At 45.1% G+C, this 27566-nt stretch overlaps 1 protein-coding gene across 1 annotated transcript in view; it reads left to right on the forward strand.

Moving 5' to 3' along the window:
* LOC310787882 (syntaxin-binding protein 4) overlaps positions 1–27566 on the forward strand; it is a gene marked incomplete at both ends in the record, with an annotated part of 82474 nt that overhangs the window by 38692 nt on the left and 16216 nt on the right. Inside the window, 9 exons of the mRNA XM_083649339.1 lie at positions 212–307; positions 7945–8014; positions 8125–8199; positions 13171–13238; positions 14416–14542; positions 17183–17324; positions 18339–18445; positions 20685–20826; positions 21022–21094. Coding sequence (XP_083505465.1) covers positions 212–307; positions 7945–8014; positions 8125–8199; positions 13171–13238; positions 14416–14542; positions 17183–17324; positions 18339–18445; positions 20685–20826; positions 21022–21094 — 900 coding nt within the window. The remainder of the gene's footprint in view (positions 1–211; positions 308–7944; positions 8015–8124; positions 8200–13170; positions 13239–14415; positions 14543–17182; positions 17325–18338; positions 18446–20684; positions 20827–21021; positions 21095–27566) is intronic.

Consider the following 27566-nt stretch of genomic DNA (forward strand, 5'->3'; position numbering starts at 1 on the left):
AACATGTACTGTACTGTGCTGCTGGCCAGCTCTCTGCTGCTGAACATGTACTGTGCTGTGCTGCTGGCCAGCTCTCTCCTGCATTACACTCAATGGCTTGGGATTTGTAATGGTTTCCAATGGGAAATCTCTTACATTCCTTTGAGGTTTGATTGATTTCAAATTCAGTCCTTTGAAAAGTCATGATTGTTTTGTGATTTTTCTCCAACAGGAATCAAAGTGATTGGTGGAGTGAAGGAGATAAGTGGAGAGGAGTTTGGAGTCTACGTTAAACGCATTTTACCTGGTGGCCTTGCTTCAGTTGATGGTACTGTCATTACTTTCCAAGTGCACTTTTTCTTGTCATACTGCATCTTTGTTTACGTCTTACTTATCATTACCCTCACCAGTGCTGTATCACTTATCATTACCCTCACCAGTGCTTTATCACTTATCATGACCCTCACAAGTGCTTTATCACTTATCACTACCCTCACCAGTGCTTTATCACTTATCATGACCCTCACAAGTGCTTTATCACTTATCACTACCCTCACCAGTGCTTTATCACTTATCACTACCCTCACAAGTGCTTTATCACTTATCATTACCCTCACCAGTGCTTTATCACTTATCATTACCCTCACCAGTGCTTTATCACTTATCACTACCCTCACCAGTGCTTTATCACTTATCACTACCCTCACAAGTGCTTTATCACTTATCATTACCCTCACCAGTGCTTTATCACTTATCATTACCCTCACCAGTGCTTTATCACTTATCATTACCCTCACCAGTGCTTTATCACTTATCACTACCCTCACAAGTGCTTTATCACTTATCATGACCCTCACCAGTGCTTTATCACTTATTACCCTCACCAGTGCTTTATCACTTATTACCCTCACCAGTGCTGTATCACTTATCATGACCCTCACCAGTGCTTTATCACTTATTACCCTCACCAGTGCTTTATCACTTATTACCCTCACCAGTGCTTTATCACTTATTACCCTCACCAGTGCTTTATCACTTATTACCCTCACCAGTGCTTTATCACTTATTACCCTCACCAGTGCTTTATCACTTATTACCCTCACCAGTGCTTTATCACTTATCACTACCCTCACCAGTGCTGTATCACTTATCACTACCCTCACCAGTGCTTTATCACGTATTACCCTCACCAGTGCTTTATCACTTATCATGACCCTCACCAGTGCTGTATCACTTATCACTACCCTCACCAGTGCTTTATCACGTATTACCCTCACCAGTGCTGTATCACTTATCATGACCCTCACCAGTGCTTTATCACGTATTACCCTCACCAGTGCTTTATCACTTATCATGACCCTCACCAGTGCTTTATCACTTATTACCCTCACCAGTGCTTTATCACTTATTACCCTCACCAGTGCTTTATCACTTATCACTACCCTCACCAGTGCTTTATCACTTATTACCCTCACCAGTGCTTTATCACTTATCATGACCCTCACCAGTGCTTTATCACTTATTACCCTCACCAGTGCTTTATCACTTATCACTACCCTCACCAGTGCTTTATCACTTATCACTACCCTCACCAGTGCTTTATCACTTATCACTACCCTCACCAGTGCTTTATCACGTATTACCCTCACCAGTGCTTTATCACTTATCATTACCCTCACCAGTGCTTTATCACTTATCATGACCCTCAGCAGTGCTTTATCACTTATCATGACCCTCACCAGTGCTGTATCACTTATCATGACCCTCACCAGTGCTTTATCACTTATCATGACCCTCACCAGTGTTTTATCACTTATCACTACCCTCACCAGTGCTTTATCACTTATCATTACCCTCACCAGTGCTTTATCACTACCCTCACCAGTGCTTTATCACTTATCATTACCCTCACCAGTGCTTTATCACGTATTACCCTCACCAGTGCTTTATCAGTTATCATGACCACCAGTGCTTTATCACTTATAATGACCCTCACCAGTGCTTTATCACTTATTACCCTCACCAGTGCTGTATCACTTATCATGACCCTCACCAGTGCTTTATCACTTATTACCCTCACCAGTGCTGTATCACTTATCATGACCCTCACCAGTGCTTTATCACTTATTACCCTCACCAGTGCTTTATCACTTATCATGACCCTCACCAGTGCTTTATCACTTATCATTACCCTCACCAGTGCTTTATCACTTATGACTCTCACCAGTGCTTTATCACTTATCATTACCCTCACCAGTGCTTTATCACTTATAATTACCCTCACCAGTGCTTTATCACTTATCACTACCCTCACCAGTGCTTTATCACTTATTACCCTCACCAGTGCTTTATCACTTGTCATGACCCTCACCAGTGCTTTATCACTTATCATTACCCTCACCAGTGCTTTATCACTTATCACTACCCTCACCAGTGCTTTATCACTTATCGTTACCCTCATCAGTGCTTTATCACTTATCATTACCCTCACCAGTGCTTTATCACTTATTACCCTCACCAGTGCTTTATCACTTATCATTACCCTCACCAGTGCTTTATCACGTATTACCCTCACCAGTGCTTTATCACTTATTACCCTCACCAGTGCTGTATCACTTATCATGACCCTCACCAGTGCTTTATCACTTATTACCCTCACCAGTGCTGTATCACTTATGACCCTCACCAGTGCTTTATCACGTATTACCCTCACCAGTGCTTTATCACTTATCATGACTCTCACCAGTGCTTTATCACTTATCATTACCCTCACCAGTGCTTTATCACTTATCATGACTCTCACCAGTGCTTTATCACTTATCATTACCCTCACCAGTGCTTTATCACTTATAATTACCCTCACCAGTGCTTTATCACTTATCACTACCCTCACCAGTGCTTTATCACTTGTCATGACCCTCACCAGTGCTTTATCACTTGTCATGACCCTCACCAGTGCTTTATCACTTATCACTACCCTCACCAGTGCTTTATCACTTATTATTACCCTCATCAGTGCTTTATCACTTTTATCGTTACCCTCATCAGTGCTTTATCACTTATCGTTACCCTCATCAGTGCTTTATCACTTATCGTTACCCTCATCAGTGCCTGTTGCACCAACTTCCAACAACTGTAGTTGGTTGTGTAATCTGCACTCGTAATCTTCCCCATCAAGGATTTTGCCCCAATCCTCTGATATCCACTGAAATGTGTCATGGGAGCCGCGCTAAATTAAAATGCTCTGATCCTCCTAAGTCAGGCAGCTTTCATTAATGACGAGAGAGGACACATCTCATTACTAAGTCAGGCAGCTTTCATTAATGACGAGAGAGGACACATCTCATTACTAAGTCAGGCAGCTTTCATTAATGACGAGAGAGGACACATCTCATTACTAAGTCAGGCAGCTTTCATTAATGACGAGAGAGGACACATCTCATTACTAAGTCAGGCAGCTTTCATTAATGACGAGAGAGGACACATCTCATTACTAAGTCAGGCAGCTTTCATTAATGACGAGAGAGGACACATCTCATTACTAAGTCAGGCAGCTTTCATTAATGACGAGAGAGGACACATCTCATTACTAAGTCAGGCAGCTTTCATTAATGACGAGAGAGGACACATCTCATTACTAAGTCAGGCAGCTTTTGACGAGAGAGGACACATCTCATTACTAAGTCAGGCAGCTTTTGACGAGAGAGGACACATCTCATTACTGCAATAAGGCCTTTGGATAAAAAGCTAGAGGGCCTTTTTATTCTAACCACAGTGCCTGAGAGTCGACTTCCACTGATCCACTCTTTGTGGGGTTGTTAAGTTAAGTTAAGTTAAGTTAAGTAAGTTAAGTTATCCTTTATTTATCCCCATGGGGAAATTCATCCCCTGCATTTGACCCATCCTCTACTAGGAACCTTCCTAGAACTAGGAGCAGTGGGCAGTCGCAGTGCATTGCAGGGTAAAACTCCGATGGTGAAATAAGTTCTCTTGTCACACAATAAATCACACTCGTTTGACTTAAGAGGGCATGTATGTTGTATCCTTCACATTCGCTAACCAGTCTTTGAACTGAAATCTTTGAAGAAGTTGGGATCCCTGTCGGAGAGAAATAGCCTGGCTGGTTCGATGTTTATCCGTTCACCTGCGTCGCGTTGAAGCACTTCTTACAGACTGGCTTCGTTTGATGTGTCCAGGGGCTTGCCTTCGCTGTTGGCAACGTAAACAAAATACTTCCACATTTTGCTTTGTGCATCTGCTTTCTCTACAAGCGTTGGGCGGCTTCAGACTCTCAGAACAAGCCGCTGCCATTTTCGCTGTGTCTGTCGGGCTGCTGAGGAGGACTGAAGGACTGGCCAGAAATCGGCACGCCCACACATGAAGCAGACATACCGCTCTTATGACAAGCTCCGAAGTGGTGAAATGTCCGCGATGACGGGGACGCGCTTATACCGGAAAACAACTTTCACACATGAAGGCATTACACCGCTTTCTGGTCATTTCCCGGTATAAAGCGCATGTGTGAAAACTGCAGGACTTTCTCCAGTGCTGGCACACAGTGATCAAAGTGTGGAGATAGGTGTGGCTACAGTATGTGAGTCTAGTGCATTGCCAGAACACTCTTAGTGTTTTGACCTAGGTAGGCAAATAAGTACAAGTCAGCAGTTTGGCTGATTGTTGACTCCTCCTGTAGGTTAATTATTGTTCCAATAAAGTGGATTCACTTCTAAAAGGACCTGGCTAAATAGGTTGTATGTCACGTTTTCGGAAGGGGGATGCGTAATCGAGAGTAACTAGTAATGCAACTAATTACTTTTGATACCAAGTAATCAGTAAAGTAATTGTATTACTTTTTTAAGGAGTAATCCAGTAGCTAATTACATTTCCTGAATAACTTGCCCAACACTGATGACAAGCAACCTTGGCCCTCTGTGTGACGTGATCGGCCCAGTCATATGCTCAATATTCAATCCCTCGTGTCTAGGGGTTGACTGGTATTATGATCCTATAACATGTGAACAGAAACAATGAATCAGGCTGTTTATCGATTGAGAGGCAGGCCAACAAGCTGAAAATATAAACTAGCATAGACTATCAACAAGCTGCGTCGTGGGCCGTGGCCCCATCTTCTGTATGGACCCACTGAGCTCCAGCCATCTTATCTTAAACAACATTGTGATTTGGTCCTCCTTTCCAGTTTCCACACACTCTCTCATTGTTCTAACACACCACATTCTACCTGTCTCTGGCCCCGATACTCCTTGATTGAGGAATTGTAAGTCATTCTGGATAAGAGCAGCAGCTAAACATGAGCCCACTGTCAGACATGAACAGGCAGAAGTCTTATACAGCAAACCCGGCCAGTTGAGCCGGATCAGGTCAGTTCCTGGAATATCTTCTCTTTTCTTTCGCTCTCTGTATGTCAGGTGACTGTTGGGATGGAGATGTTTAGTACTAATTAGGGATGGGCATCGAATTTCGAATTTTCGAATAATCGTTGTTATTATCAAGGTCGACTTTTCTTATTGAAATTCGAAATTCGATTTTTTTTTTTTTTGAGTGAAATGTTGCATTGTCTCCCCTGATTCTAAGTATAGTCAAATCGCTTGGTTTGAGCAAGTAAAACAATTTTTATAAGCATTTTAAGCAAGGTTTATGGAAAAATGAATGGCGGATGAAATCCCATGAAGAGGGAGAGGGGTGACTTTGGCACCCCTTTGGCACTCAGACCTGAGCCTACTAAATATTTAATGAACCACTCATGATTGTCAAAACTGTTTTTTATTTTCGAAAATGTCAATGTCATGTAACATGTTCTTTACTTCAGTGGTGCAATGCTTGTTTGAGCTAAAAATCCACAGCAGAAGCTTTTTATATTAATTAATAAAGCCGTAGACTTAGAATCAGGGGAGACAATGCAACATTTCACTCACAAAAAAAAAAATAAAAAAAAAATACATTTTTAATTTTTTTTACATTTTTATTTTTATTTTCGAATTTCGAATTAAATTCGAATTTGGCCAGCGAATTTCGAATAGTGTTTTTGCTAGAAATGCCCATCCCTAGTACTAATTACAGTAGGGCAGCACAATACAAAACATCAAACAAAGCACGTCAGGATGTTATAAAGAGTAGGGTCATACACTTACACATCACATTTTCAGCAGAAGCTCTGGGGCCAGTTGCACCAAGTGGTCTTAACTATGCCTGGTCTTTAGAGTGGATTTACGCCTGTTGCACCAACAGGGCTTACGTCTGGTCTTAACTACGTCGGTCGTATGTGAATTGCCAGGGAATGCCCCATGATTTGCCCAAAAATGTGCCTCGCGCTGTCACTGTGCCATTACGCTCTAATATACAGTCTATGGCCACTACTGTATGTGCGTCACTACACCCTCCCTCCTCCCTCCTCCTGTGGAAGCTCCGGGGGAAAATGGCGGCGATTGAGTGCCAGGCAGTCTGAATGAAATTGAATGTAACGTTCCCAATTCCATGTATTAAATTCTAAAAAAACGACCCTCAACATTTGGGAAGGCTAAGCCACACAACTAGTTTGTTATGTCATGCTTCGAAGGCGACTTTACGACGATGAGGACGGTGAGGACTCAATCACAGCAGGTCTCCGCTGATAGACTACCACGGAGATCTCTTACAGGCACAGGCACCTTATGCCTCCTCCTGACCAGGCGTAATATTTATGACCGGTCTTAGTGAGAAAAAGGCAACCGGCGTAGCTGTTAGGTCGTAAAGTTATGACCGGCTTAGCTTAAGACCAGTCGTAAGACCACTTGGTGCAACTGGCCCCTGAGGAGTAGCAGCAGCTGACATGACAGCTAGAGCTCCCCCTAGTGTAAACCTACCATAGCCTGCCAGAAAATGTCTTTTTAACTAGACATGAGCAAGTAGAGGAGGAGGTGAGATGTGTAGTTTTCTTCTCATCATTTTGATTTGTATTGCCTTCCACTGCTGACATGTTTTCCACCTGTGTTGACACACCTCCACGATTCACAGCACCAAGTGGCAGAAGTCAAAGCATAGGAAGAAATCCCCATGTGGCCTCCTTGTAACTGCCTCCTGGAGGCTGGACATGTTTTTCCGTTGATAATCTGCGTGTTTAGCTGCTCTGTGTTTGGGTGTGGACTGTTGCAAACTGTCATACAATCAGCAGGGATTAGAATTGAGGATGGGTGTCTACAGGCAGTGTGCTGAGTCTAGGAGTTTGGTGTCAGGGGAGATCTTTGTGAAGGAGCTGGCAGGAGCTAGTGGAGCAGTGTGCCAGGAGGAAGGAACCAAGACGACGAGGCAGCTGGGCACAGTGCCTGCTGAGGAAGTGTCCGATTTGGTGGATGTTGTAGAGCAGGGAGATACGCATGTTGTATACATGTTGTATACATGTTGTATACATGTTGTATACTGATAGCACCACTGTACACCATAGCATTGCTGTTTGACCTATCTGCAGTGTTTCCCCTACCATACTACAGGCCTGGCGGGCCCGCCAGAAAATAAATATATATATATTTTTTAGATCTCCTTCCTGCTCTCCCCAAAATTTCAATAAACCTTTATGACATATTATTACAATACAACAATACTGGTGTTGACAGTAATAGAAGATGCCAAATCATTCAAAACAATAAGCATTTTGCTATTAGGACTATTGTGCCAGCGTGCGGCGCTGTTCCAAAACGTGTCAATGTGTGTCGTTGCCTGGGAAATGCACATCCCATAATACAACTGTTCGCATCACATCCCATAATAGTATGATGATACTTGGGATGCCATTGCGAACATATATGTGAACAGGTTAGCTAAAAGTTTAGCGTCGCCAGCGAGGGCCCCCACCGTTGCGGTCGGGGTACATTTCGAAATCCCTCCAGGCCTGAATATGTTTCTAGGGGAAACACTGCTATCTGATAGCACCACTGTACACCATAGCATTGCTGTTTGACCTTGCTTTGACAGGAAACCTGATGGCAGGAGACCAGATCATGGAGGTGAATGGGGACAGTCTAATAGGAGTCTCAAGTGAAACGTACGCAAGTAATCTTGCTCTCAACTTTGCTAGAACCTCAAATGACAAAGTGTGATGCTCAAACAATGATGTGAACACAGTGTGTTGTCTTTGTGTCTGTGCTTCTGCAGAGCTGTGGACATTCTGAGAGCGGCCTCCGCAACCAATCACATGCGCCTTCTCATAGCCAGAGACGAGGAGGCAAAGTAGGTTGCATATTGTAGATGTATATACTATTCCTGCAGAGGTGCTGTTGCTGTTCACCCTGTATTCTCATGATTATTTTTTCTCAAGAATGTTTTTGTTTTGTTTGCAGGCTTTTGTTTAGTAACCTTAGGAAAAGGAACCTTGTGTTAGACTATTCTACAATATTATGTGATTATGCAGGTTATGAGAAAAACACAAAGCACATTTTAACCCCAAAACCCCAAATTTTTTCCATTTAGATCAGCAACCTTTTTGATATGAAGTGCCATTTTTGGAACGTGTGTGTGTGTGTGTGTCTCCCTAAATTTTTCTCGTGTTTGGTCTCAAAATGGCATTTAACACTCGACGTTCGGCAAACAAGATTTTCAAAACCTAAAGTCCACGCGGCACGCTCCTTCTGAAACACCAACCCCACTCTTCCGGAATGCCTGAACCTTTAGCTTTCTTACAGTAGCTTGTGGGCCTGCCATCGTTCTAATCTGACCATGACCTGTTGTGGGCTGGTCAAAACAAGGTCACCTGTTCTTCCCACGATACTTCCATTACAAGTAATGAGATCTTTAACTAAGTTGGCAAAGGTAATAGTGGCTTAAGATATTTAAAAGAGCATGAGCGTAACATGTGGCCTTATGGCGTACATGTACATGTAGGATGCGTCTAATCCTAAGTGGAGACAGGATTTGACACCTCTCCTCCACCCCAACATGACAGTCCAGGCGCCGTCTTCTACAAACCTGCTGTCTCCATACCTGCCAACAGGGGCTGTGAAAAAGAGGGAGCTTTTCTGGGGTAGCTACAGACAAATAAATACTAATCAAATAAACATACAACATGTACAAAAGATGTGATCAAAAGTCAACATCTAAAATTTACATCACAAAAAATATCAAATGCTAACATTGTGAGTGTCAGTGAGTGAAACCTTCAGAAATAAGAACAGGAATGAATATTATATATATATATACGGTATATATATATATATATATATATATATAAATATATATATATATACACTGTATATATACAGGACTAGTCTGCAGAGGCAAGTGAGACAGGAGGCACAGATGTCAAAGCTTGCAACATGCATGGTGTTTGCTGATAGCGGTTAGAAACAGGAAGATCTTTTGCACCAAGTGGACTGAAATTTGGACGCGTATTTCTTCTTCTTGGGACGTGTTTCATTCATTTCCAGTGGCACAGCGAGCGGAGCCCATACAGCACATGCGGTCCTCACCTGAGAGCTTGCGCTGGGTTGCCAGGTACCATGACATCCTACAGTCTGGACATATTACAGGAACTGTCAAACACCCATTTGAGTTGTTGTATGACATCGAGAGATTAGCGGGAGAAATTGCCAATCAGGAGCACAGCGGGAGAAAGGGTTAAAAATAGGGAGACTCCCGCGTAAATCAGGAGTGTTGGCAGGTATGTAGCTGAAGTCTTAAGTTAAGTTAGGAAGTTCATACATGCTTTTTTAAATGAAGGAGGATCTGGCTGTTATGTGTAAAATCCTTCAGTCGTCTTAGAAAGAAAAGCCGTTGCTGGCACTTTTTAACGATTGTTTTGGTATTCGAGTGCCAGCTAAGATCATCCGAAATAGTGACACCAAGAAATGTAATGCTCTTTACCATATCAACCTCGGTGCCATTGATTATGATAGGATGATGGAGTGCCTTTGTACGGCGGAAATCAATGACAAGCATTAAGAATGAGGTTGTTGGCCTCGCTCCACCTGACTAGGTTTTGTACCTCTGATCTGTAGTTGGACTCGTCATTTGAGTTTATGAGCCCCATGACGGTGGTATCGTCCATGTACTTTACAATCAGATTGTCGAGGTAGTGAGCGATCGTAAAGAGGGTAAACAAGAAAGAAGTAAGAATGCAGCTTTGAGGTGAGCAGAACAACTATATCACACAGATTATTTCCAATCCTGACTCTGTGAGGCCTCAAAATAAAATAAAAAAACTAAAAATCCATTCACAGGCAGCATCACACAGACCAGATTGAGCAGTTTACGGATCAGAAGTGAGGGAATGATCATATTGAAAGCAGAACTATAGTCTATGAAAAGCATTCTGACATAAGATTCACTTTTATCTAAGTGTTCATAGACAGAGTTCAGAGCTATGGAGATAGCATCCTCAACTGATCTGTTGATCAGATAGCATCCTCAACTGATCTGTTGGATCAGATAGCATCCTCAACTGATCTGTTTTTCCTATAAGCAAAGTGCCAAGGATCAAGAGAAGGAGGAATCTGACATTATGTAGTCCAGCACTAAACGCTCCAGACATGTCATTAACACACTGCACACCTGTGGAAAAATGGTATAGCATGAAGTACTCGATTGGGATAAGTTTCACTTTAAGGGTACTGGTACTGATAACGATACCCAGCCCTATCATACCTGTACATTCAAGATTCAAGATCATTGTAATGGCCATAGTGAGTAATCAGATTACTCTTGTACGGTATGCAGCGCAGCAATCTCATCAATAGCAAAAGATGAAGCAAACAAGACAATCTCAATTTATACTGTCATAAATGATCAAGTGCAAAATCAAAGAGCTTTAAAGTGATATACGAGTTATATTGTAATAATATCATATTGAATTGTCTCAGATATTGTGGTGAGTTTCAGTAGACGATGGTTCCAGACACCAAAGCTTTGAGACGGTGGATTTAATTCATGGTGGATTTACAAGCGTCTGTAAGCTTTGAGATAGCGTGAGTCTGTCTTCCCCATTTCTCTGCATGCAGAGGAAGCAGAGCAGACTGAGGGGGAGAGAGAGCTTAACCCAGGACTGTGGTCCTGATGACATGAGCCTCTGTGTTAATCTGAGCTGTGTGCTTTAACTCCCATGCAGCAGGGGGGGGGGGAGAGGAGGGGAGGGGAGAAGAGAGGATGAGAGGAGGGGAACAGAAGAGAGGATCCGAGGAGGAGAGGAGAAGGAGGAGGAGAAAATGAGGCGGGCTGATACCTCTCTGTCTCTGTCTGCCTCCTCCCCAGGGTTGTCACACTACTAGAATTCTGACTTTGATACCGATACCCTGGAAAATATTGATACTCGATACCAATTCATTTCCATTTCAATACGTGGTGGGTGCTGGTAAATGACAACACATCATCTCATTATTTGTGTTATTCTGATATTTGGTGTGAATATAATGTGATGGTCACACTGTGAGGTCCGATGCCCACGTTTTAAATAAAGCAGTAGTAAATAAAAAACATGTTTATGCCATAATAACGTTACATCCTACGATATACAGTAGGCTATATTTGTGTCTGGTCTAGCCTGTGCTGTGGTGTGCAGGAGTGCTGGGTAACCAACGTTATAATAGGCTGGAGACGCGACTTACGTAAAATTTGAGGGAACCCTCAATGATTCTTCGAGATTAAGATTTGAATGAAATTACATTTCATTTTTTAAACTGTCCCGACTCCACACACACTGTTGAAAGAACAAGTGAAAAGGGATCCATGTTTTGAAACAGTATATAGTTCAATGTCAGATAGTGTAGTGGTAGAGTAATGCGCTGCCACGCTGGAGACTCCGGGTTCAAATCCCAGTTGGGACAATTTTTTTTTTTTTTTTTTAATCTAGTATAAATTGTTAATCTGGACATAATTATGTATAAAGCTGCTGAATACACACAGTGTACATAGCAGAATAACTGAATATTCCTTCCCATTCATGGTAACGTCATATTTAAACATCAGCTCGACGTCCTTGCGTAGACGTCTAAATCATCCCCAAATCGGCTGTGATTTGGCCTAGTCCTGGACGTCACTGAAAGACGTCATCATGACATCATTTTGCTTGCTGGGTTAAGGCCATGATTTCTGCAAAACGGAAATAAGAGACGGAATCATGGAATTTGGTAATAAAAATGGAATCAACTGTAAAACATGCAATATTGTAGAATTTAAAATAATTTGTCTGAAATTGATATTATCAAAATCAAAAGTAGACCTAATTATTGTAGTAACCTAAATTATTTCATCCTTGTAAAATGGGCAGAGAGAAATTATTGTGTTTTTGATCGGGCTGCTTTGAGAGGGGGGGGTCAGTCTTGCTTTGAGAGGGGGGTCAGTCTTACTTTGAGAGGGGGGTCAGTCTTGCTTTGAGAGGGGGATCAGTCTTGCTTTGAGAGGAGGGTCAGTCTTGCTTTGAGAGGGGGATCAGTCTTGCTTTGAGAGGAGGGGTGAGTCTTGCTTTGAGAGGGGGGGTCAGTCTTGCTTTGAGAGGGGGGTCAGTCTTGCTTTGAGAGGGGGGGTCAGTCTTGCTTTGAGAGGGGGGTCAGTCTTACTTTGAGAGGGGGGTCAGTCTTGCTTTGAGAGGGGTCAGTCTTGCTTTGAGAGGGGGGGTCAGTCTTGCTTTGAGAGGGGTCAGTCTTACTTTGAGAGGGGTCAGTCTTGCTTTGAGAGGGGGGTCAGTCTTGCTTTGAGAGGGGTCAGTCTTGCTTTGAGAGGGGGGTCAGTCTTGCTTTGAGAGGGGGTCAGTCTTGCTTTGAGAGGGGGTCAGTCTTGCTTTGAGGGGGGGTCAGAGGGGGGTCAGTCTTGCTTTGAGAGGGGGGGTCAGTCTTGCTTTGAGAGGGGGGTCAGTCTTGCTTTGAGGGGGGGTCAGTCTTGCTTTGAGAGGGGGTCAGTCTTGCTTTGAGAGGGGGGTCAGTCTTGCTTTGAGGGGGGTCAGTCTTGCGTGGGACCTTGACGTCACATCACAACTTGGTTTTCGCTTTGAGAAACATGCGGAAGAGGCTGTAATAAAAAAAGTTATATGGATCATAACCCCTCAATTAAAATTAAAATTAAAATGGAAAAAACTAAATTTGGGGAAGGGGTTTCATATGGCCCTAGCATCGGTGCATCTTTCTATCTGTCCATGACTCCTTTAAAATGATTGTTATTACTTGACTTGATATTAATTGTTATTATTAACATTTCTCGTTTGCTTCCCCTGAAAAGGAAAGAGTTTGCTGAGCTGCTGGAGAAGTATGGAGGATCCACACGCAACTCTCCTATCCAACAACAAGGTGCTTCCATTTTTCAATGATCCATTCCACATTCACTATTTTGCACAAGCGCAGTAAAAACAGTCATTATTTTGTTTTGAATGTGGGCCATTGTTTGATGTTAGGAGCCATGTAGCTCTTCATCAGGCACATCTACTGTATCTCCACACTTTCAGATGCTGCTCCTCCTCACACTTTGGTTTTGCACACTGTATTGATCATTGCTAGCATGACATTGCCAGACCAATTCACGTTGCACTGCATTGCATTTGCATGAAAGACATCATTTACTGTACACCCTGTTTTTAGCTGAAGGGCTCTCAGGGCTTGTGGAGACTTGGATTACGCCTGGTAACGTGATATCTCAGGAACGCCTTGATGGAATTTAATCTAATTTGCCTCAAACGTCCACATGGACTCAAGGATGAACTGATTACATTTTGCTGGTCAAAGGTCACGGTTAATGTGACCTCATGAACGCCATTTTCAAGCTCGGTAACGCCATATCTCAGTAACACCTTGACGGAATTTCTTCACATTTGGCTCAAAGTCTGGACAGACATGGATGTCGACTGCTCACTTGTTGGCGGAGGCATACAGTATATCCGGTCGTTCTAGCTTAACATGATTTTTAGAAAACGCTTCAAAAGTCATAAAAGTGGTTCTCATTTGTGAAGATGAACTTGATGAACACAAACTTCACTGTTTCATAAACTTTTGTTAACCACAGAATTTATTTCAGACATTTAACCAAAGATCCCATTGCCTTTTTACACCTATGAGCTGAAAGTGTTGAGCCATGTTTTCCGGACTCATTCCTGTGGTTCTCTACGGATCACTTGGATGGTTCTATCAGTGGATCACTTGGATGGTTCTACCAGTGGATCACTTGGATGGTTCTATCAGTGGATCACTTGGATGGTTCTATCAGTGGATCACTTGTATGGTTCTATCAGTGGATCACTTGGATGGTTCTACCAGTGGATCACTTGGATGGTTCTATCAGTGGATCACTTGGATGGTTCTACCAGTGGATCACTTGGATGGTTCTATCAGTGGATCACTTGGATGGTTCTATCAGTGGATCACTTGGATGGTTCTATTAGTGGATCACTTGGATGGTTGGCATTTACACCTTATGAGCACCATTTTGATCGCTCTACTCACTCTTCTTTATGTTATTTCTTTCTGGTTTGAGAAGGAGGCCGCATCCTGGACAGCACCTCCTCCGGTTCCTCATCCCGTTCCCAGAGTCCTTTGCTGTTGAGCCCAGCAGGTTCTCAGAGCGTCTACAACAATGGTGGCCCCCTGCTGCGCTCCCTCAGGTACGACACGCTGAGACCACCACACCACGTCTCTTGTTGACAGCTTGTTTTTACCAAAGATCTAAGGCCGATAGAGCGGAACAGTCCCGTGACATCTCTTGCCTCGGGAAAGTTCTTATATAGTTTTAAGGCTGGAACCAAGCCAACCAGTGACCTACTGAATCGAGTGAGTGACTGTAAAACATTTCACTTGGAGCAAAAACAAAAAGTAAATCCCCCCCCCCCATTTTTATTTCTGAGCTCTTCCACACATTTAAATGAAAACAATCTATATTCTTTTAAAATGAATAAAAATAGACCTGTTCACTATAAAGTGCCACATTTAACATGTTTAAGTGCAAATGTTTTTGATCAGTAACTTAAAGAGCCCTTGATGATCTTTCAATTATGAATATAAGCCATGCACATCTATGCTTCATCATCACCTTGGAGTTACAGGTCATTACTAGTCATTACTAGTTACAGGTCATTACTAGTCATAGGTCATTACTAGTCATTACTAGTTACAAGTCATTACTATCTTAATGATGACTACACTCATGCTGATGGTGGCTGGTGAAACAGGGTCGGTTCCAGAACAAGATGACTAGGGATGCATCCATAGATAGGAAGGGGTGCACATGCACGGGCCGACCGACCCGGGGGGGCGGCCAAATTTTTTTACGTTATTTTACTAAAAATAATGCATTTTACCATCATTTCAAGTAGAATGATACCAGCCAAGCAAGAATATTTCAAGTGTTTCAAGTGCTTTACTGAAATATTTGAACCATATAATAATACAATTATCTCAACCTTAAAAGGTTACATATAGGTGCCAAAAATCTATAAATTCACATCAAAGAACAAAGAAAAACAACAATTATAATTCAACTTTAAACAGTAAGTGTGCAGCTGCAGCATTTATAAAAAAAAAAAAATTACCCTTCTTTTCAACTGAGCATACAGACAATTAAAATAAGGGTGCAATGCGTGCCTTTGCACCCCTGTAAAACCGGGCCTGCGGTGAAACAGTCTTTGCATTTATCCCATCGAGGCATGTTCTTCCTCCAGGGGGCAGCCAGGAGCAGTGGGCAGCTTCTAGTGTACAGCACCCGTGGACCAACTTCAGCTTGTCATTGCCCCCCCCCCCCCCTCCCCCATCAGATTTGTTTATTAGTTTCACATTATGACATACAAATGTCCAGGAAGCCACTTATCACGTTTCAATGTTGTGTCAAGTATAGTATGTACTGTCGGTGTCGGGCCAGGACCTCGAATGTCACTTTTTTCACTTTCTTACTTTTTGTCATGAATCAATGCCATTGGTCACCCTTCACGTCTCTGTGTGGTTTTTAACAAATGCAACCAATGGAAAAGCATTAAAACGAGCTTGTGAGTAAATCTCGTAACGCCATTCGCCCTCAATCTGTCAGTCAAACCTCGAAATCCCCCCCCTACCTCCGTGTGTACCCCCCCCCCCCCACGCAGGACAATAAACCCGGAAAAGACACACGGCAGACGTGCTGTGTATTTCTCATATCGTTTTGACTCATCCTGGCTTCCTCTGACGTTAATATATCAATCAAATGTTTTCCAGTTATTCCTAGGCTGCAAACTTGTTTTAACATGCAAATCGGAGTGCTTTCTGACGAGAATAAAGTAACGTTAACGTTACGTTATGTCAGACTATTTCTCACCCCATGCGAAAGCCCCCATTCAGCCATGAGAGGCGAGGGGCAATCCTGCTGCTCCGGCGCGCGCCCCCGCGGCCTGGAGCTTGGGGGCTCGTGCATGAGGATGCGGCTGCCTCCCGCTTGACTGGCCATGAGAAAGCGCTTCCAAGTCGGACTGATAATATAAACAACATCATTTGAGCTTATCCAGGTCAGATATTTATAAAGTAATGACACATTCAGCGGGAAACTAACTATAATTAAGACATGTGCCAACTTTGACGACATTTGGTTCAGTAGTTTAAGAGCAAACAGGTTTTTTTTACTTCCTGAAAAGTTTCTGTTTTGGAAATTCGAGGTCCTGGAAATATCAGCTTGTCATCGTTGCTGGTCAGGTGACGAGCTATCATCTGCCTCATTGGGGCAGTGGTGGCCTAAAGGTTAGAGAACCGAGCTTGTAGCGGCAGGTTAAATCTGGGTGGAGAAAGTGAAAAGGCAGCGCTTGCCCCTCCCTCATTACCACCACTGAGGTGCCCATGAGCCAAGGCCCTTAACCCCAACCGCTCCAGTGGAGCTGATCAGTGGGCAGCAGATCAGACTGTGGTTGTACTGGTCAGCTTGCAGGTGTGAATGTGAACAGGGCTCTCCTGAAAAAGAGAGCATTGCTCTCAGTGAGACTCTCCCTGTATAAATAAAGGTTCAATACAAAATAAATAAAATAGGAAGCTGATTGGTGCTCACCTCACTGGTGGTTCTGATTTCCAACCAATAGATTGGAGGGTGGCAAGAGGGATTTGTCATGTGATCGTGACCTCATGATCTCATGTGAATCCAGCGTCCTGGTGAGGTTACATCCTCAACCAAGCATGAATCCACACATCCACATGTCATGTAGTGGATCCACTCACAATGAAGAAGTACAAGAAACAAATGGGGTTTTTTTCCGGCAAAGACTCAAGTGTTTTGTGTTTGTTTGTGTTGTTAGTCACCCAGGCGAGGGGGTGATTCAGCTCATTTCAGTGGCGCGCTCCTCCAGTCTGGGCATCACCATCGGAGGAGGCTCCAACCGGCCGGACGGCCCCGCAGTCTTCATCCAGGAGGTGCTGTCTGGAGGCGACTGCCACCGGGTGAGGAGGGAGGGAGGGAGGGAGGGAGGTGCTGTCTGGAGGCGACTGCCACCGGGTGAGGAGGGAGGGAGGGAGGGAGGTGCTGTCTGGAGGCGACTGCCACCGGGTGAGGAGGGAGGGAGGGAGGGAGGGAGGTGCTGTCTGGAGGCGACTGCCACCGGGTGAGGAGGGAGGGAGGGAGGTGCTGTCTGGAGGCGACTGCCACCGGGTGAGGAGGGAGGGAGGGAGGGAGGTGCTGTCTGGAGGCAACTGCCACCGGGTGAGGAGGGAGGGAGGGAGGGAGGTGCTGTCTGGAGGCGACTGCCACCGGGTGAGGAAGGAGGGAGGGAGGGAGGTGCTGTCTGGAGGCGACTGCCACCGGGTGAGGAGGGAGGGAGGGAGGGATGGAGGGAGGTGCTGTCTGGAGGCGACTGCCACCGGGTGAGGAGGGAGGGAGGGATGGAGGGATGGAGGGAGGGATGGAGGGAGGTGCTGTCTGGAGGCGACTGCCACCGGGTGAGGAGGGAGGGAGGGAGGGATGGAGGGAGGTGCTGTCTGGAGGCGACTGCCACTGGGTGAGGAGGGAGGGAGGGAGGGAGGGAGGTGCTGTCTGGAGGTGACTGCCACCGGGTGAGGAAGGAGGGAGGGAGGGAGGGATGCGAATATACATGCATCACTGATGCAATGTCATCAGTGATGTCATTTGAGCAATTGTGATGTCATCAGTGATGTCATCAGTGATACTCGAGCAATTGTGATGTCATCAGTGATCTCACTCGAGCAACTGTGATGTCAGTCAGGCAGTTGTGATGTCATCAGTGATGTCACTGGAGCAACTGTGAGGTAGAATGAACCAATGGCGCACAGTTGCACGATGGCGCCTAGGTGGGTGGGCGGTGTCTGTCTGTCTGTCACGATTTTGGGAGCCCGCGGAGCAGGCGATTTCCATAACTGCATCATCTATCTCCAGAGTCTCTCTCTACCCTAGGAATGGATCCAGTAATATAAAAGCCCTCTGTCTCCTTCTCTGTGCAGGATGGGCGTCTGAGGCCTGGAGATCAGCTCATTGCCATCAACAAGGAGTCCTTGATAGGCGTGACCCACGAGGAGGCTAAGAGCATGCTGAACAGAGTCAAGTTCAGGTGAGGAACATGTGTGCACAGGACCTGGGTCAGGTGGAGAACATGTGTGCACAGGACCTGGGTCAGGTGAGGAACATGTGTGCACAGGACCTGGGTCAGGTGAGGAACATGTGTGCACAGGACCTGGGTCAGGTGAGGAACATGTGTGCACAGGACCTGGGTCAGGTGAGGAACATGTGTGCACAGGACCTGGGTCAGGTGAGGAACATGTGTGCACAGGACCTGGGTCAGGTGGGGAACATGTGTGCACAGGAGCTGGGTCAGGTGAGGAACATGTGTGCACAGGACCTGGGTCAGGTGGGGAACATGTGTGCACAGGACCTGGGTCAGGTGAGGAACATGTGTGCACAGGACCTGGGTCAGGTGGGGAACATGTGTGCACAGGACCTGGGTCAGGTGGGGAACATGTGTGCACAGGACCTGGGTCAGGTGGGGAACATGTGTGCACAGGACCTGGGTCAGGTGAGGAACATGTGTGCACAGGACCTGGGTCAGGTGAGGAACATGTGTGCACAGGACCTGGGTCAGGTGAGGAACATGTGTGCACAGGAGCTGGGTCAGGTGAGGAACATGTGTGCACAGGACCTGGGTCAGGTGAGGAACATGTGTGCACAGGACCTGGGTCAGGTGAGGAACATGTGTGCACAGGACCTGGGTCAGGTGAGGAACATGTGTGCACAGGACCTGGGCTTGAAGGATTACAAAGAAAGTGACAAGTAGGGAGTTCAACTTGACTTACTGGCTCCAGAGCTCAATGGTCACAGCTAGAGATGAAACCATATGAACATTTCTTATCACGATTATGTGTGTGTGTGGCTCAGGAGGTAGAGCGGGTCGTCCACCAATCAGAAGGTCGGTAGTTCAGCACCCTACTTTGGTCGATCATGGACAGTATTTACTATGTTTTTCAAAGCGTACGGTTATCGTAAGGAATTTTATCGTGTTTATCATCATTAAAACCAGTTATTGTTTCATCCCAAGTCTCGGCTACTGGATATATAGATCAAATACTATTCCAATAATGCAGAGCGAGGGCAGGGTCTGATGTTCTGCAGCGATAGAGAGCAGAAGGGAGATGACACAGCGTTCCACACTGCCACAGCTCGTATCCTTTCCTCTGCTTGTATATTGAGGGGTGAGAGGGGTGAGAGCCAGAGGGGTGAGAGGGATGAGGGGTGAGAGGGATGAGAGCCAGAGGGATGAGAGCCAGAGGGGTGAGAGCCAGAGGGATGAGGGGTGAGAGCCAGAGGGGTGAGAGCCAGAGGGATGAGGGGTGAGAGCCAGAGGGGTGAGAGCCAGAGGGATGAGGGGTGAGAGCCAGAGGGATGAGGGGTGAGAGCCAGAGGGATGAGGGGTGAGAGCCAGAGGGATGAGGGGTGAGAGCCAGAGGGATGAGGGGTGAGAGCCAGAGTGTAAAATGAGTTATATATCAAATGAAAGCTCTTGAGCTCTTTCTACTGCCAAAAGGGCACATGTGAATTCTAACCCAATCCACCTAAAACACTCTGAACACTCTGAACACTCTGAACACTCTGAAGACACTGAACACTCTGAACACTCTGAAGACACTGAACACTCTGAACACACTGAACACTCTGAACACTCTGAAGACACTGAACACTCTGAACACTCTGAACACTCTGAACACTCTGAAGACACTGAACACTCTGAAGACAATGAACACTCTGAACACTCTGAACACTCTGAACACACTGAACACTCTGAACACTCTGAAGACACTGAAGACACTGAACACACTGAACACTCTGAAGACACTGAACACTCTGAACACTCTGAACACTCTGAACACTCTGAAGACACTGAACACTCTGAACACTCTGAAGACACTGAACACTCTGAACACTCTGAAGACACTGAACACTCTGAACACTCTGAAGACACTGAACACTCTGAACACTCTGAAGACACTGAACACTCTGAACACTCTGAACACTCTGAACACTCTGAACTATTTGGAGCCAAAGTGACGACTTTCTTCCAAATAAAGAAAGATCAACATAATTGTGGTCAATGAATGTCAAAATATTGCCTCCTGTCATCCACTTCTTTATGAAGTTTTCATTATTAAAGATTAAATTTCAGGACTCAGGACAAAGTCAAATGTCACTTATGCCCTTCTGGTTCTCACCGCTCGAGCTATGCTTGTTCTCAGTATGTGTCTTACGTGTGTGTGTGTGTGTGTGTGTGTGTGTGTCTCTGTCTGTCTTCTTCTCTCCAGCCAGGACAGTGTGGTGGAGATAGCCTTCATCCCCGGCAAAGGGCCGTTTCCCAGCAGCACATCTCTCCACAGCGGGGTCCAGCGGGCCACGGCCAACAGCTCCAGCTTCGGACGCTTAAAAGTCCACATCCGATCACCTGAGGTCAGCTTAAAAGTCCACATCAGACCACATGAGGTCAGCTGCAGCTGGTTTGTCAGACAACGCGTAACCAGAATGTGTCAAAAAGTTTTCAAATTTGAGACCCTCCTTCAATGGAATCTCAAGTTCCGTAGTCGTTAAATTTTGAATGTGTACGTCTGAATGATCAAATGTATTTGTTCTTCTTTTTCTGTGCAGATCTGTGCAGAAGAGCCAGTCCAAGTGTCGTCACTGTCACCTGACATCTGCCTACCTGACATCCACATTTCAGGTATCACTAGTCACACAGTATTGGATTTTCTTTTGTGCTAATATCTGATATGCTGATATTGACCAACAGGAGTAGGCGAAGAGAGACATGTTCTCTCAAATGAGGTGGTGGGGGGGATGCATGAGTATATCGCTATATCTGAATCGTCATGACAAGCTCAGCATGAACCTGTGTTGACTGGCTTGGTGTGAATTGACAAAAGAGTGGGTTGAACATGGGTCAAATAACCCGGGCCCGCCCCTGGTGGTCGTTGGTGAAAGTGGCTTCAGAGATGGAGTATTCAACAAGCAAAAGAGAAGAAGGTAGTAAATGAATGAGAGAAAGGACATGACAGTGCAGTGATGTGGATGATCATTCTCCTCCTCCTCCTAAACAAGATAAGAGTCCATCTCCAAACCAGAGCAGAGCCACTGCTGCTTCAAACCCAATTCACAATCCTTCTCTCTACCCTGACCAGCTCAAGGATGGTGAGTTGATTTCCCTAAAAAGTTCAAATAGTTTTTCCCCTACCATTCTACAGGCCTGGCGGGCCCGCCAGGCCAACGACGCCCCCGCCAGGCCAGAACAAAAATTGCAAAAAAATATATATATCGTCGCTGTTGTGCCAGGACCTCGAATGTCCCTTTTTTCACTTTTTGTCATAAATCAGTGCCATTGGTCACCCTTCACGTCTCTGTGTGGTTTTTAACAAATGCAACCAATGGAAAAGCATTAAAACGAGCTTGTGAGTAAATCTCGTAATGCCATTCGCCTTCAATCTGTCAGTCAAACCTCGAAATTCGTCCCCTACCTCCGTCTGTACCCCCCCACGCAGGACAATAAACCCGGAAAAGTCACACGGCAGACGTGCTGTGTATTTCTCATATCGTTTTGACTAATCCTGGCTTCCTCTGACGTTAATATATCAATCAAATGTTTTCCAGTTATTCCTAGGCTGCAAACTTGTTTTAACATGCAAATCGTGTGTTTTCTGACGAGAATAAAGTAACGTTAACGCTACATTATGTCAGACTATTTCTCACCCCATGCGAAAGCCCCCGCCTCGGCCATATGAGAGGCGAGGGGCACGCTGTTGCTCCTGCGCGCCCCCGCGGCTCGGAGCTTGGGGCTCGTGCATGAGCATACCACTCTCTCCCGCCTGACTGGCCGGGAGAAAGTGCTTCCAAGTCGGACTGATAATATAAACAACATCATTTGAGCTTATCCAGGTAAGATATTAATAAAGTAATGACACATTCAGTGGGAAACTAACTATAATTAAGACGTGCCAACTTTGACGACGTTTGGTTCAGTATTTTAAGAGCAAACAGGTTTTTTTAACTTCCTGAAAAGTTGCTGTTTTGGAGATTCGAGGTCCTGGAACGACAGCGACGATATACGATTTTTTTTTCCTGCTTTCCCCAAAATGTCAATAAACCTTTATGTAGGGGTGCACAGATCGATCGGCACGCAATCTGTATCGCCCAATTTTGACCTCAAATATGCGATCGGCTGATTGCAGATATTTCTTTATTGTCGCCGATTGCACGTGAGAAACATGAGGCAGCTCATTTTCATGTCTTCAATGTCTATCGTTTAACTTTCATATTGTGCTCTAACGTTTATATTATTGTGTTGCAAAGCACACGCTTTGCTTTCGTCAGTACTCACCTCCACACACCACACCAGACTGTCAACACACCCCTTGCGTCTTTCAATCACACAAATCAGCTGGTGATTAGAGCAGACTCAGCAGAGAAGTTACCTCCAGTCCTCCCGCCTACCGAGGCATTTGCATGCTGTTAAGTCCGTGTTTGATCCATATTTGCGTGTATCCTCCTAACGTTAATAGCTCCGGTTAGCTTTAGCCCCTTTAGCTTATAAATCGATAAAATAGTTTCCTTGGGTCAAAGTTATTTTTCTTGTCTAACAGGGAAATCCCGGATGGAGTATTTTTGTTGAGTGAACTGAACTGCATTGAACTGGTAACATGGAAATCCCGAAGTGGCAAACTTTTGTTCCTTTATAAACTGAACTGAGGGAACTGGACTGAACTACTAGCCATTTAGTTCAACACAGTCCTGTGCTCCAATTATCTCACACACAAAAAATCATGTTGGCGGTTTCCTTTAGCCTACACAGTATAAAATATTGATGTAGAGAAAAAAAGAAAATGTGCTGCACTTTCAATTTGATGCATGAAATGTAGGCCTATATGTAAAATGGAAGCGGTTCTATAATAGACTGCTATAGCTGCTTAAAATATATATATATATACTGTATATATATATATCGGTGATCGGTCGATGATCGGTTGGGCAGATATTTCTCATTGGTGATCGGCAATCGGTGATCGGTGGCAAAAAACGTGATCGGTGCACCCCTACCTTTATGGCATATTAATACAATCATCATCATCATTTCCTTTATTTTACCAGGTAAAATAAAGACCACAGACCCCCCCCCCCCCCCCATCTGTCATTGTGTTACTTATGAATGGAATTCTAGTGAAAATAACATTACCCTCCTTTTTGTTGGCCCTGGGGGTCCCCGGACCCCACTTTGAGAACCACTGCCATAGAACATTTCACTCAGACCTAAACATTTGAGGATTAATATTATTATTATTATTATTTTACGTTTTGTTTTGAAGTTTTGTTTTTTAAAGGACTCCTCCACGTTAAGGGTCGCCCACGGGCTCAGCCCGACAACCCGTCACAATCCTCTTGGCCTGGATTAGCCCACTTACCCTCCAGCCAGCCTCTGATTGGCTCAGCCCCCCCCGCCCAGCCAGCCTCTGATTGGCTAAGCCAGTTGCTAGCCATAACAGAATGTGTGCAGGTTCAGGTTGGAGGCGAGGTGAGCGGACAGATATTCAACAAAAAGACACATGAACCAGATGACAGACAGGTGGCATCTGCAGGCGAGCTGCTCGTTAGTGAGGTCAGTCTTCTGTCACTTAGACTGGTTCCAAGTAGATTTAGGAAAAAGAGAGGATTTAATATAAACCAGTAAAAATACAAGTATGCATAAATATGAATTCACTCACAAAGTAGAATAATATGCAAATAATTTTGCACTGTGACCTTTTGGATGTTATATTTCATATTTGATGCTCTTTTCTAGTTATCCATGTTATATAAAGCATTTTGAGTTGCCTCGCTGTATGAAATGTGTTGCACAGATAAACAAGCTTTGCTTTGTTAATTTGTTCTCCGCTAAAGTGACTTTGTTCCTGTGCATCAGGTTAAGCCTGTGTGCTGCTACCACAGCTACACACACACGTCACACACACACACGTCACAAACACACGCGCGCGCGCCACGAACAAACATACACACACATCACAACACACACACACACACACACACACACACACACACACACACACACACACACACACACACACACACACACACACACACACACTTGACTGGATTTACCTATTTTGACAACTTGACCTTCCTGTCTCACTCAAAAGGGCTTCAACCCCTCTGACGTCCTCTGTGACCTCTGTGACCTCTGTGACCTCTGGGTTCAATCCAGTTAAGGAGACGTGTGTGTGTGTGTGTGTGTGTGTGTGTGTGTGTGTGTGTGTGTGTGTGTGTATGTGTGTGTGTGTGTGTGTGGAGGAGAGCCTGGTTGTCAAAGAGGGGTAAAGATAATGAGGATCGGGAAGGACATAGACGCCTCCCTCTCCCTCAGTCTCTCTCTCATGACTGTGTGTGAGAGTTAATTTATGACATCACTGATGATGTCATCAGTGGGATGAAAGGGGTAAAGACAATGAGGATGGGGAAGGACAGACTCTTCTCTCTCTCCCTCTCCCTCAGTCTCTCTCTCCTCTCTCTCTCGTGACTGTCTGTGTGAGGGTGAATTTATGACATCACTGATGATGTCAGTGGGATTTATGACATCACTGATGATGTCATCAGTGGGATTTATGACATCACTGATGATGTCATCAGTGGGACAGACAGACAGACCGAGCCCCAGCTCCCATGTATTATACTGATGATGATAAGATGAATAATGCTGTATTGAAGAAGACTTGAAACTAGTGGTTGAGACCATCAACTCATTAGGAAAGTGTTTACTGAGGTCATAAATATAGTAAGAAGTAGGGACATTTTCCAGAGAGAAATTTCAAGTAATTTCCCCATTGGCTTCCATACAATCAGACTTTCATACAATCAGGGGGTAAATCCTTTGGGTGGGAGATAGTCACTGCAATCGCGTGTTCAACGGATCAGCGTGCGGTAAAGTTAACCCTCCCATTCTTCCAATGCAGCAGAGTTAGCATTTAGCTGCTAGCCCAGCCCAGGCAGACAGGATCAGTGAACGTAACATCTGAACACACGTCTGTCCTCTATCTACCTGCTTTTGAATGAATCCACAATCCTGTAGTGTGGAGCTGCAGCACCGTCCTTTGGTGAGTCAGAGTCAGCCCATTGAGATATAGGAGGTTTTACCCCAACATCTAGTCTCACACTCTCTCTCACACACACACACACACACACACACACACACACACACACACACACACACACACACACACACACACACACACACACACACACACATCTGGGACAGACAAACTCATCAAATTAATATTAGGCATTGGCCGTCTGCCTGTCTCTCTCCCTCAGTCTCTCTCTCTCTGTCTCTCTCTCTCTCTCTCTCTGTCTCTCTCCCTCAGTCTCTCTCTGTCTCTCTCTCTCCCTCTCTCTCTCTCTCTCTCTCTCTCAATTAAATTTTCAATTCAATTCAATTAGGCTTTATTGGCATTAGATACAGTGGGAGCTGTTGCCAAAGCAAACAGCATATACACTACTACACATATTGTTACATAATATACATACAAACATAGCATATACACTACTACACACATATACACTACTACACACATTGTTACATAATATACATACAGACATATGTAATGGTAGCAGCTACAGCACGGTACAGTACAGCTACTACACTATTTGTGTATGTTAACTCATTGAGTGCCAAGGACGTCGATCGACGTCAAATGCGTTTTTTGACGGTGGGACGTGGATGAAAGCCTCAGGCATCTCCTGTACAAATATGGGAGCTATTGAAGGTGTATAACCTATTTTACGGACTCATTAGGTGGCGACAGTGCTCTCCAGATTAGAGACAGGTCCGGAGAACCAGGAGGAAAAAGCCGTGATCAAAGGGAAACCGATGCATGCTGCAGCCAGAGCCATATAGATTGCTCTGGCTGGAGCTGACGTTGGCTGCGAACAGCAGTCAATCCGCTCCCACAACTGAACCCCTCTGCCTCTGTCTGTCTGTCTGTATAGTTTCTGCACACGATTAGCCGCCAGAAAAGCAGCACCCGACGCCAAACCATTCAGCAGTCCGGTTTGGCTCTTCCGTGTTGCGCTGGGAGCCGCCCGGCACACAAATACGGAGCACTCCGAAAATAGAGTGGGTGCGTGAGGCTGTGTGTTAGTGTGGGGAGGAGTTTGCAGCTGAGGGGGGGAGAGGGGGATGGGGCACGCAGGGCATCACACAACTACACCACGTCACTACATCAGAAAATATTATCTTCAGAGTCCGTGAATGTGCTTGAAATGCTTCATTTCACAAAAGGCGGAATATCTCAGCTAATAATTTGAAACGCCTGTATTTGCTCAAAACGACCTATCTTCTCCGGCTCATAACTAAAGAACGGAAAATGGTATCAATAAACTTTTTTTTGCTGATGATACAAGAGAGTCAGCTCGTTCTTTGTGCGTGTTTGGTGTTTACATAGTAATATCACACAATATTCTGTGGGCCTCGAGAAATCACTGAAAACGCTCTGAAAACTCTGGCACTGGGAGCGTCCGATCTCCAAAAGTGGCTGGCACTCAATGAGTTAAGGAGTCTCGTGGCCTCAAGCGATTTGTGCGTGCTTTTGGGACCCTGTATCTCCTCCCTGAGGGTAACAGGGAGAACAGACTGTTGTGGGGGTGGTTTGTGTCTTTGATGATCTTCAGGGACCTCCTGAGGCACCGCTGGTTATACAGTTCATGCAGTTCTGGCAACTCACATCCTGTTACGTGCTGGGCCGCGCGTCTCACTCTTCTTAGCGCCCTGTGGTCCATGGTGGTACAGTTCCCGTACCAGGTGGTGAAGCAGCCAGTCATCAGGCTTTCAATGGTGCCTCTGTAGAACCCCTAAGGATTTCTGGCCTTAGCCCAAATTTCTTCAGGCGCCTGAGTCCGTGTAGTCGCTGTTGGGCCTTTTTGACAACAGTGGCGGTGTGACCGGCCCAAGTCAGGTCCTGGTGGATGTTGACTCCCAGGTACTTGAAGCTGTCCACCCTTTCCACCACTGTGCCGTTGATGGTGATTGGGGGGTGTGCGCCCCCCCCCCCCTCCTGTAGTCTACAATGACCTCCTTGTGCACTCTTAAGGCTGATGTATTTCAAATGTGTTGGCTTTTATAGTCCAGTAATAGTGGCATTATTTCTTGGCTGATTTCA

The sequence above is a fragment of the Poromitra crassiceps genome, assembly GCF_964638095.1.
Source record: "Poromitra crassiceps genome assembly, chromosome: 13".
In the NCBI taxonomy this organism is placed as follows: domain Eukaryota; kingdom Metazoa; phylum Chordata; class Actinopteri; order Beryciformes; family Melamphaidae; genus Poromitra; species Poromitra crassiceps.